The sequence below is a fragment of the Phoxinus phoxinus genome (genome assembly GCF_949152265.1).
Source record: "Phoxinus phoxinus genome assembly, chromosome: 8".
Lineage (NCBI taxonomy): Eukaryota > Metazoa > Chordata > Actinopteri > Cypriniformes > Leuciscidae > Phoxinus > Phoxinus phoxinus.
The window spans coordinates 38,025,366-38,036,868 of NC_136883.1; the positions used below are offsets into that span (position 1 = coordinate 38,025,366).

At 37.5% G+C, this 11,503-nt stretch overlaps 1 protein-coding gene and 1 long non-coding RNA gene across 2 annotated transcripts in view; one reads left to right on the forward strand and one right to left on the reverse strand.

The window, feature by feature from the left end:
• The window catches only part of slc12a1 (solute carrier family 12 member 1), a gene marked incomplete at its 3' end in the record, with an annotated part of 33,069 nt that extends 21,566 nt beyond the window's left edge, over positions 1-11,503 (reverse strand). The window contains exons 1-10 of the mRNA XM_079620196.1: positions 10,893-11,503; positions 8,217-8,360; positions 6,851-6,926; positions 3,063-3,158; positions 2,856-2,995; positions 2,605-2,715; positions 2,418-2,529; positions 2,180-2,307; positions 264-348; positions 28-179 (exon numbers count right to left, since the gene is read on the reverse strand). Of these exons, the coding sequence (XP_079476322.1) occupies positions 28-179; positions 264-348; positions 2,180-2,307; positions 2,418-2,529; positions 2,605-2,715; positions 2,856-2,995; positions 3,063-3,158; positions 6,851-6,926; positions 8,217-8,360; positions 10,893-11,135 (1,287 nt within the window). The 5' untranslated portion in view covers positions 11,136-11,503. The remainder of the gene's footprint in view (positions 1-27; positions 180-263; positions 349-2,179; positions 2,308-2,417; positions 2,530-2,604; positions 2,716-2,855; positions 2,996-3,062; positions 3,159-6,850; positions 6,927-8,216; positions 8,361-10,892) is intronic.
• Positions 2,882-4,405, forward strand: LOC307002521. The gene is made up of 3 exons (XR_013798489.1): positions 2,882-2,981; positions 4,102-4,140; positions 4,333-4,405. It is a non-coding gene; the product is annotated as an uncharacterized lncRNA (long non-coding RNA).

Here is an 11,503-nt window from a genome sequence, read left to right on the forward strand (position 1 = left end):
ATTCCCTCAGATGTTTATGACTCGCACCTGGAAGTTGTTCATGAGGCCGTAGTTGCATTTGCTGGTCTGGCAGATTGAGAAGTCGTAGCCCATTTCACAAGCCGAAGAGAAGTTGCAACTCGAACCCACTAGAAGAGTGTCGTTGCGGTTCCCCGTCGCGTCTCGAACTACAGTGACGGCTGTGGAGAATCAGTGCAATCGCTGTGTTACACGTCCAGACTGAGACTGGAGAGAGTCATTTCAAGTGTGCGTTCAGGACTCACAAACAACCAGGGCGACGGCCAGGTAGGTTATTCCTGTGATGAAGATGGCCAGAAGCGTTCCTTTGGGAAGGGCAGCCTGAGGATCCTGGGAAATCAGAGGCAACCGTGTGTGAAAATGTGCATTTATTGAGATGTAACTTCTCATTTTCGAGGCGGTCCCAATAAGACATACATACTACAATACAAAATACAGAAAAAAATGTTAAACCAGCATCTGATTTAACTGCACAATTATTTCAGATTGGGATGCATGATTGGTATCAGCCGATATATGTTAATTTTTAATGTTATCGGCCATATAAGGAAAAATTTGGCCGATATATTAAAGCTGATATTATTTCCTTCAGCTGAGACGCTTCAAATGCGCACTGTCCACCATGATGGATTTGAAGTGCTTGAAATATGATTGAAATCACTTAAAGAATAAGAAAATGCATTTAAGTGCAACATGTACAGCGCAAGTCTGTCATATCGGCTACATAAATTAATCATGAGAACATTATAATTGTGTGTTTGGGACGTGGCTTTTAATGGTGAGACTTTTGTTATTGCAATCAGGCTCTCAAAAAATATAAAAAAATGTGAATTTAGATTTATCGGCCAATATATCAGTTATCGGCTTTCAAATATACATAATTATCGGTTATCGGTATCAACTAAATTTTAAATTATAATGTTCTCATTATAATTGTGCGCTTCATGGCTTTTAATGCTGAGACTTTTTATAATCCGGCTCTCAAAAAATATATAAAAATGTGAATTTAGATTTATCGGCCAATATATCGGTTATCGGCTTTCAAATATACATAATTATCGGTATCAGCTAAATTTTAAATTATAATGAGAACATTACAATTGTGTGCTTCTTGGCTTTTAATGCTGAGACTTTTTATAATCAGGCTCTCAAAAAATGTATATAAAAATTTGAATTTAGATTTATCGGCCAATATATCGGTTATCGGCTTTCAAATATACATAATTATCGGTTATCGGTATCAGCTAAATTTTAAATTATAATGTTCTCATTATAATTGTGCGCTTCATGGCTTTTAATGCTGAGACTTTTTATAATCAGGCTCTCAAAAAATATATAAAAATTTGAATTTAGATTTATCGGCCAATATATCGGTTATCGGCATTCAAATATACATAATTATCGGTTATCGGTATCAGCTAAATTTTAAATTATAATGAGAACATTATAATTGTGCGCTTCATGGCTTTTAATGCTGAGACTTTTTATAATCAGGCTCTCAAAAAATATATAAAAATTTGAATTTAGATTTATCGGCCAATATATCGGTTATCGGCATTCAAATATACATAATTAACGGTTATCGGTATCAGCTAAATTTTAAATTATAATGAGAACATTATAATTGTGTGCTTCTTGGCTTTTAATGCTGAGACTTTTTATAATCCGGCTCTCAAAAAATATATAAAAATTTTAATTTAGATTTATCGGCCAATATATCGGTTATCGGCATTCAAATATACATAATTATCGGTTATCGGTATCAACTAAATTTTAAATTATAATGTTCTCATTATAATTGTGCGCTTCATGGCTTTTAATGCTGAGACTTTTTATAATCAGGCTCTCAAAAAATATATAAACATTTGAATTTAGATTTATCGGCCAATATATCGGTTATCGGCATTCAAATATACATAATTATCGGTTATCGGTATCAGCTAAATTTTAAATTATAATGAGAACATTATAATTGTGTGCTTCTTGGCTTTTAATGCTGAGACTTTTTATAATCCGGCTCTCAAAAAATATATAAAAAAATTAATTTAAATATATCAGCCAACATATCGGTTATCGGCTTTCAAATATAAAGAGTTATCGGTATTGGCCAAATTTGTATCTATAATTTCAGATTATAAATGTACCAGACACTCGCTCTTACTTTCAGATCTCCGGAGATGTTGGCTCCAGCCAGGATCCCAGTGGCTGCTGGGAAAAAGATGGCAAAAACAGAGAAGAACGTTTCTCCATCCCGGAACTCCGGTAGAAAGTTTTCCGTTGCGATGGATTCTGTTTCAGAAAGAGTTAGACTGATACTGTAGGCCTCAGATGTGTCTGTTTATTCCTAAAATGTCATGCACAAATGCCACCGTCTCGTGCATGACGTTCCTCTGTCTCACCTTTATAGTTAAAGAAGCCTTTGGAGCGCTTGTCTAGCGTGGAGGGAATCACTGTTCCCACAAACACATTACCAATGGCCAACAGCAGGATCACCAGCAGACCGACCTGAGCCTGTGGAGAGAGAGAAGCTTCTTTAACTCCCATCAGGCCCACCAAAAACTCAATCCCAGCATGCATCTGGCTTACCTTTGCCTCCCACTCCATACCGGCCACAGTGATGCTCATCAGCAGAACCAGTGTTATACAGCCGATGATCCTGATGTCATTCATTGGGTCCATTATAAGGGCGTTATTTTCCTGTAAACAGCAGATACTCGTGTTGATGGTTTATGCATCCGCAAACAGAAGCATTGGTGGTTTATACTGGTTTTGCATCCCAACACACGCAGCTGGTGACCATGTGAACGTGACACACTGTCATTTAGGTGTGTTTGTACCTTGAGGATCTCCACCACAGTCTCAGCAAACCCGACGACATACATGGCCACGGCCACGGCGTTGGCGAACGCAAAGATCAGGCCGATGGATCCGCCAAACTCGGGACCCAGACTGCGGGAAATCAGGTAATACGCTCCGCCTAAAGCACAAACACACATCAGCTCCAGACTGGGTTCTGCTGCTCAGGGGAAGTGCTGCAGCTTTACCTCCTCGGACCACACCGTTCGTACAGATCGCTGACATGGACAGACACGTGACGCTGGTCACCACGATGCTCAATAACACTACCACTATTCCCAGACCTGGAACACACACACACACACACACACAGCATGTGAAATAATAACTCTATATTCATGATTTAATGTTTTCTTGTTTTCCAGTTCAAATATCAAAACATTCTTAAATCAAAATACATTTACTGGAGAAGCAGAACTGCATTTTAATTAAGAGAGTTTACGCTCAAATATCCACCAATGGATTCAGAAAATCAAAGGGGAATTACACACTTTCTATCCCCATTGGCAGATATTTGTTCTGGTTTTAAGCACAAACTCTCTTAATTGTGCGATATTTGTGCTGGAAAACAAGACCAAAATACTGAGAAAGAACTTAAAACTTACTTTTCCACATCCAGAATAGATCAGATGACATTTAAATATAGTAATTACTTAAATTAACATATATTTGTTCTTGTTTTAAGCACAAACTCTCTTAATTTTTTCAGAAAACAAGACTTAATTTTGCTGATTTAAAGAATTAGTTCAGACCTTTACAGCGTAACTGTGTATTACGTGACGTCACGAACGCGCATCACAGAACAGAGCAAGGCGAGCGCTTGTGCTTATAAAACTTTAACTTGTTTATTTATGTGTGAAATGACGATGGTTTCGCTAGATAAGACCCGTATTCATCGTCTGGTGTCGTTTAAAGCCCGTTGAAGCGGCGCTGACACTGTCATCTGGACCTTGACCCGTTTGGGGCCCATTGACGTCCATTATATGGAGAAATGTGTTCATCAAAAACCTTCATTTCTTTTCCACTGAAGAAAGAAAGACATGGACGTCTTGATGACATCGGGGTGAGGAAACTATCAGCAAAAGTGTTTTTTAAAGTGAACTAATCCTTTAAGTATGTTTAGATATGGGAAAAAAGACACAAATACTGAGAAAGAACATCCAGAATAGATCTGATGACACATTTCAGTGGATAACGACTTAAATCTGTTTCTTTTGTGTTCAACAGAAATACAAAAGGTTCATCTGGGTTTGGAAAGACGTGATGGTGAGTATTGACTGAATTAAAACTCACTTTTTCACTATTTACAGTATATAAACACACATACTGTGTCCATGAGCTCCTCTCATAAACTTTCTATCCGGTTCCTAAGACTTTCAATCTCCTAACCCGACGTGTGTGTGTGTGTGTGTGTGTGCGTGCGTGCGCGCGTGTGCGTGTGTGTGTGTGTGTGTTCAGCACTATAATGGGATCACTGAGGCCTGAAAGCGCTCATGGCCTGCAGTCACACACAGCTCATAAAGCACGTAACGGCCGTGAGTTTCTGATGGCCTGTAATGTGTTTGGCCTGGAGCTGGAGGTGTCTGACTGGAACTGAGCTTCTCAGAACCGACAGAACTTCCACAGAAACTCAAACGTCTCATGCGCTGTTAGTTACGCTCCATTAAACACCAGCGTGACCTTCAGCGCTCCACGCCGCCACACAGCGAGACCGAGGGCGTCTTCTGACCTGTAGATTCCAATGGTGCCGTTTTCTTCGGTTCGGTTCGCTTTCACAAGACAACTGATGTAACTTTAGTGAAACTGTCCTCTGATTGGTCAAGAGGTTCATGTGTGCATCATCCATCAGGATGGACTGGAAGTTCTCGCCGCGAGCTTATAGTGGCTTTATATGAAGCCGTCGAGACACACAAACACTTCTACGAACTTGGCTAAGAAAACACTCCAGATTCGGAAACTAATGCTCCAAATGAGCCATGAGGTAATGAAACTCTGAACGTTCAAAACTAAGTTTAAATTAAAACTGTGTTCTTGGTCATGTGAATGTAGAGGAGAAATCCCATTTAGCAAACATTAGAACGTTACTTCTGAATGTTCTCTGAAACAAGAGGCAACATTAAACCGAGGAACGTCCGACTGAGATGTTCTCAGAAGAAGGAACGATGTATAAATAATGTTTTTGTGTATTAAACACTGCAAACGTGCTTTTCTTACTCAGTATTTTTCCAGTCCAATATATCTAAAACTTCTTAAATCAAGAAGCATTTACTAGAGACGTAAAATGAGATAAGAAATTATAACTTGTTTTCTTGTTTTCAAAATTAAAACAAGCTAAATGATCTGCTAATGGGGTAAGAACAATAATCTTCATTCAAATGGAAAACAAGATTATATTATTTTTCTTACCACATTGGCAGATAATTATGGAAACTGTGAATTGTGAGATATAAAGTCAGGATTGTGAGATATAAAGTCAGGATTGTGAGATATAAAGTCAGAATTGTGAGATATAAAGTCAGATTTGTGAGATATAAAGTCAGATTTGTGAGATATAAAGTCAGAATTGTGAGATATAAAGTCAGATTTGTGAGATATAAAGTCAGAATTGTGAAATTAAGTCAGAATTGTGAGATATAAAGTCATAATTGTGAGATATAGTCATAATTGTGAGATATAAAGTCATAATTGTGAGATATAATCATATATCATATAAAGTCAGAATTGTGAAATTAAGTCAGAATTGCGAGATATAAAGTCATAATTGTGAGATATAAAGTCAGAATTGTGAGATATAAAGTCATAATTGTGAGATATAAAGTCAGAATTGTGAGATATAAAGTCAGAATTGTGAGATATAAAGTCAGAATTGTGAGATATAAAGTCAGAATTGTGAGATATAAAGTCAGATTTGTGAGATATAAAGTCAGAATTGTGAGATATAAAGTCAGAATTGTGAGATATAAAGTCAGATTTGTGAGATATAAAGTCAGGATTGTGAGATATAAAGTCAGAATTGTGAGATATAAAGTCAGATTTGTGAGATATAAAGTCAGAATTGTGAGATATAAAGTCAGAATTGCGAGATATAAAGTCAGAATTGTGAGATATAAAGTCAGATTTGTGAGATATAAAGTCAGAATTGTGTGATATAAAGTCAGAATTGTGAGATATAAAGTCAGGATTGTGAGATATAAAGTCAGGATTGTGAGATATAAAGTCAGGATTGTGAGATATAAAGTCAGAATTGTGAGATATAAAGTCAGGATTGTGAGATATAAAGTCAGGATTGTGAGATATAAAGTCAGAATTGTGTGATATAAAGTCAGAATTGTGAGATATAAAGTCAGAATTGTGTGATATAAAGTCAGAATTGTGAGATATAAAGTCAGAATTGTGAGATATAAAGTCAGAATTGTGTGATATAAAGTCAGAATTGTGAGATATAAAGTCAGAATTGTGAGATATAAAGTCAGAATTGTGAGATATAAAGTCAGAATTGTGAGATATAAAGTCAGAATTGTGAGATATAAAGTCAGGATTGTGAGATATAAAGTCAGGATTGTGAGATATAAAGTCAGGATTGTGAGTTATAAAGTCAGAATTGTGAGATATAAAGTCAGATTTGTGAGTTATAAAGTCAGAATTGTCTTTTATTCTGTGGCGGAAACATGCTTCCATAGATAATTTAGCTTGTTTTAAGCAAAAACTAACTTAAAAAACAACATACAATTTATTATGTAATTTTGCTTCTCTAGTAAATGCTTCTTGATTTAAGAATGTTGAGATATTTGGACTGGAAACAAGACAACAATACTGAGTAAGAAAAGCATTTTTTGCAGTGCAGACCGAATAACTTTGAACTAACGCTCTACTAACGTTACTGGAAGAGCCGAGATGTTCTTCACACTGATTTTTAAGAGTGTGTTTTCTGCGCTGAATGATAAAGTGTTCAGGGAAGTTTCTAAACACATCTCACCTATTCCTGCTTGTCCGAACACCCACGACAGCCGGATGAACAGCATCACCCCCCAGATGTTCAGCATGCATCGCACCTGCCAACACACACCCGCACGGTCACACACAGTTCCCCATCACATGATCACACACCATAATATAACATAACCATGATCATATATATATATACAGGTGACACTGGAGAAATGAGAATATGGTGCAAAAGTTCATTTATTTCAGTAATTCAACTTAAAAGCTGAAACTAATATATTATATAGACTCATTACATGCAAAGTGAGATATTTCAAGCCTTTATTTGTTATAATTTTGATGATTATGGCTTACAGCTTATGAAAACCTTTTCACAATATTCTAATTTTGAATTTGGGGATTTCATAATCATCAAAATTATAACAAATAAAGGCTTGAAATATCTCACTTTGCATGTAATGAGTCTATATAATATATTAGTTTCAGCTTTTAAGTTGAATTACTGAAATAAATGAACTTTTGCACCATATTCTGAGTTTTCCAGTGTCACCTGTATTTCAAAATTATTGAAATATCACAAATGTATATATGCCGATATGCATATCACAACGAACATGAACAAACGACTCACTCGCTGCTCTCGGCTGAATAACTTCTGTAGCTTTAATAAGAATCAGGATATATTTCATCCATACAGTGAAAACTAAGCAGTGTTTTATTTTTTACATGTGATTATTCAGTTTCTGTTGTTTAATAATCCTAATGTAGGATATCCTGAACCCACTGATGTTAAAATAACTCTTCTTATGCGGCAGTAAAACACTGTTCACTTTCAGAAGCTGTAGCGATGATTTCTTGTCACAAAAAAAACGTGAAACATATCATTTTAAATATATTTTAAAGATTATTTAAGTTTATTTTACACATTTTAAGCATTATCGTATCACATATGTGACCCTGGACCACAAAACCAGTCTTATGGCTACATTTTCTTTTAAAAAACATAATCTGAAAGCTGGATAAATAATCTCTCCATTAATGTGTGGTGTGTTAGGATAGGACAATATTTGGTCGAGACACAACTATTGAAAATCTGGAATCTGAGGAGCAAAAAAATGTAAACATTGAGAAAATCTCCTTTAAAGTTGTGCATTTATGTTCACGATTGTGCTGCATTCACTCACAGAAATACATGTTTTATATATTTACGGTAGGACATTTACTAAATATCTTCATGAACATGATCTTAATATCCTCATGATTTTTGGCATAAAAGAAAAATGTATAATTGTGACCCGTACAGTGTATAGTTGCTATTGCCACAGATATACCCGTGCGGCTCCAGACTGGTGTGTGCTCCAGGGTCACATGACTATATCACACTTTTCTCGACTCACCAGAACTCCTTTGATCCAGCCAAACTTCACGAATCCTCCGGTTTGCTTCTCCTCGAGCGGCACGACGGACTCCACGTCTCCCAGCGTCGAGCCGTCCGCCTCTTCCCGGTCCTCCACCGGACTGGGAATATTGAGGCCTCCATTCTGGCGATAGCACGACACGCAGGAGTTAAAATCACACACTGTTGTGTAGTTGACACGCTAATCTGAGCATTTTGCACATTCCTTTACAGTCAAACCAGCATTTATTCAGACAACATTGCTCAGTTTATCAGTTTATTCGCTATAGTTTATAAAACGGTAATAAAATATGAGCAGAACTCTGTTGATATTTGACAGGTTTTGTCCATCCTTCTGTTAGACTGTCTCACACACACACACACACACACACACACACACACAAACACACACACAGGTTTTGTCCATTCTTCTGTTAGACTGTTTCACACACACACACACACACACACACACACACACACACACACACACACACACACACACAGGTTTTGTCCATCCTTCTGTTAGACTGTCTCTCTCACACACACACACACACACACACACACACACACACACACACACACAGGTTTTGTCCATCCTTCTGTTAGACTGTCTCTCTCACACACACACACACACACAGGTTTTGTCCATCCTTCTGTTAGACTGTCTCTCTCACACACACACACACACACACACACACACACACACACACACACACACACACACACACACACACACACAGGTTTTGTCCATCCTTCTGTTAGACTGTCTCTCTCACACACACACACACACACACACACACACACACAGGTTTTGTCCATCCTTCTGTTAGACTGTCTCTCTCACACACACACACACACACACACACACTGTTAGACTGTCTCACACATGAATTATGTTGAATATCTGTCAGCTGGTAAATTTAACTACACAATTAGATAATACCAGTTTAGCTCAACCAGTGACCAAGCAATGCTTCATGTGTTCAGTGTGTGTGAAAAAAGAGCATTAGCAGTTACAGACACACACTTCAGCAGAACATGATCAGATCAAATCATTTTTGGTCCCAAATGTCACAGGTAGTCGCTGTATGAAGAGTTATTGTGTATAATATCTCACAGTTTACTTTATTTTGCTCTCCTCACTTATTATATAAATGAACTATAGTGTCCTGCACACACTAGTGAACACATATCAACAATGATATCTGGAGTCTGAGTCTGAGATATCTGAAAATCTGAATTTTTCTCTTTGAAATAAGATTTTGCTGACTCCGTTGGCAGATATTTATAAGCACAAACTCACTTCATTTTGATCATAAAACGAGACGTAAGATCTTCATTGGTTTTGCGTCTCCAGAGATGCGTCTGATGTGAGGATGTTTATATATTTGCATAATGTCGAGGTTTAGTGTCTGGAAGGAGTGAGTGCGTCCGGCTTCCGCGTCGTCTTGCTTTAGATATTTTGAGCAAATGAATTGCAAGCGTTCTGCAGATCAGCTTCTCCGGCGTCTGTGTTTCTGGATCAGCGTAAACTCTTTATCCCTCGTCTGCAATAATTAGCCCGTTTCTGGCCAGCCGATCAATGCATGAGCCGCTGCAGATCATTACTCATGAACCAAGTGCTTTTCTCTCCGGCTTTCTCATCAGGTGTGTGTTATTGATCAGCGTTACACACACACTCAACACACTCCGCTCTACACCCGGAGTCATCAATCATGCGCTGGATTTATATTAAAATATCATCCGTGAGCATTTTTTGGGAGGGTTTTGCTTCGTATTGCAGTTTATTTATATTGTTAATATAACCCATGTTCTGTTAACGTTCATTCAACGTTCCTGTAACGTTAATATAACGTTCGTTCAGAGTTATTTGGTCTTTAATAATGTTTTCAAAATGTAATTTTGCAATGTCTTCTTTTGAAACGCTTTAGTTGGACCTTTTTTAACATTTAAAAAAAATTGTTTCTGAACGTTCAAAGAACATTTTAAAGTAACGTTTCCTATAATGTTTGCAAAATGATAAAATAGGACGTTCCCTTAATGTTTGCATAACCTAGAAATACAATTTTTAAAACGTTCTTTAAAAAAAACGTAATGGGAATGTTAGTTAAATGTTCTTACACAGAGAACACTGCAAAACATGCTTTCCTACTCAGTATTTTTGTGTTGTTTTCAGTCCAAATATCTAAAAAATTCTTACATCAAGAAGCATTTACTAGAGAAATCATGACATAAGAGATTATAACTTGTTTTCTGGGGGAAAATCAATCAAAAATAATCTTAATTCAAATGAAAAACAAGAAAATTATTCTTAATTCAAATGGGAAACAAAACAAGATTAAATAGAAATTATAGAAAAATAAATGTGTTTTCCATTTAAATTAAGATGGACTTGGTTTAAATTTTTATTAAGAATATTTTTCTTAATTTCCATCGGAATTTAAAATATATTGTTTGTTTTTTTCCCCATGAAACCAGATATAATTTCTTATGTCATTTTACTTCTCAACTAAATGCTTCTTGATTTTAAGAATTTATAGATATTTGGACTGGAAACCAGTTTTTCTGCAGATAATGTGTGAAAATAAAGGTTTCGTCATAGAAGAACCATTTTTTCTTAGTTTGAAGATAAATGTTAAAGGTTCATCTAGTGTGTGTGTGTGTGTGTGTGCTTCACCTTCTGGAAGACCTGGTGCAGCTCCTGCAGGGACGGCCGGATGACTCTGGTCCCGCTGATGCTCGCGGCGTTGCGGTAGAAGTCTGCGTTCGGGACGCGGTCCAGCGTGGCGTGGCCAAACGCGCTCGCGCCGGACGCTCGTAGCGCCCGCCGGTCCCCGTTCCTGAAGCCGTTGCTGGAGAACGACGTCTCCTCGTACTGAGGAGGATCATCCTTCGAGCTCTCGAACCCGGGATTCTCCATCACCAGAGCGCTGCGTTAATGTGTGTGTGTGTGCGTGTGTGTGTGTGTGCAGCTCTCTATATAGTTCACAGGTGGATCCTGATTGGTTGGGAAAGTGTCTCGCTCCATCAAAGGCAAAGCGCTTAAAAATTAACATGGGTATTATTAGAGAAGGTTTTATGATTTATGATTGTTTTAATGTTTATGATGTCGACGTGTGTGAGTGTGTGTGTGGAGGTGTGATGGCCGGTCATGTGAAGTGTTTCTGTGTTGATGAGGTTAATGTAAAGCCAGTCACTCGCTCTGGGCGCTTCTGACACTTACACAAGTACTTCCTTATTGCCTGTGACTCACGGGCTGTGTGAGTGTGTGTGATGTGTGAGTGTGTG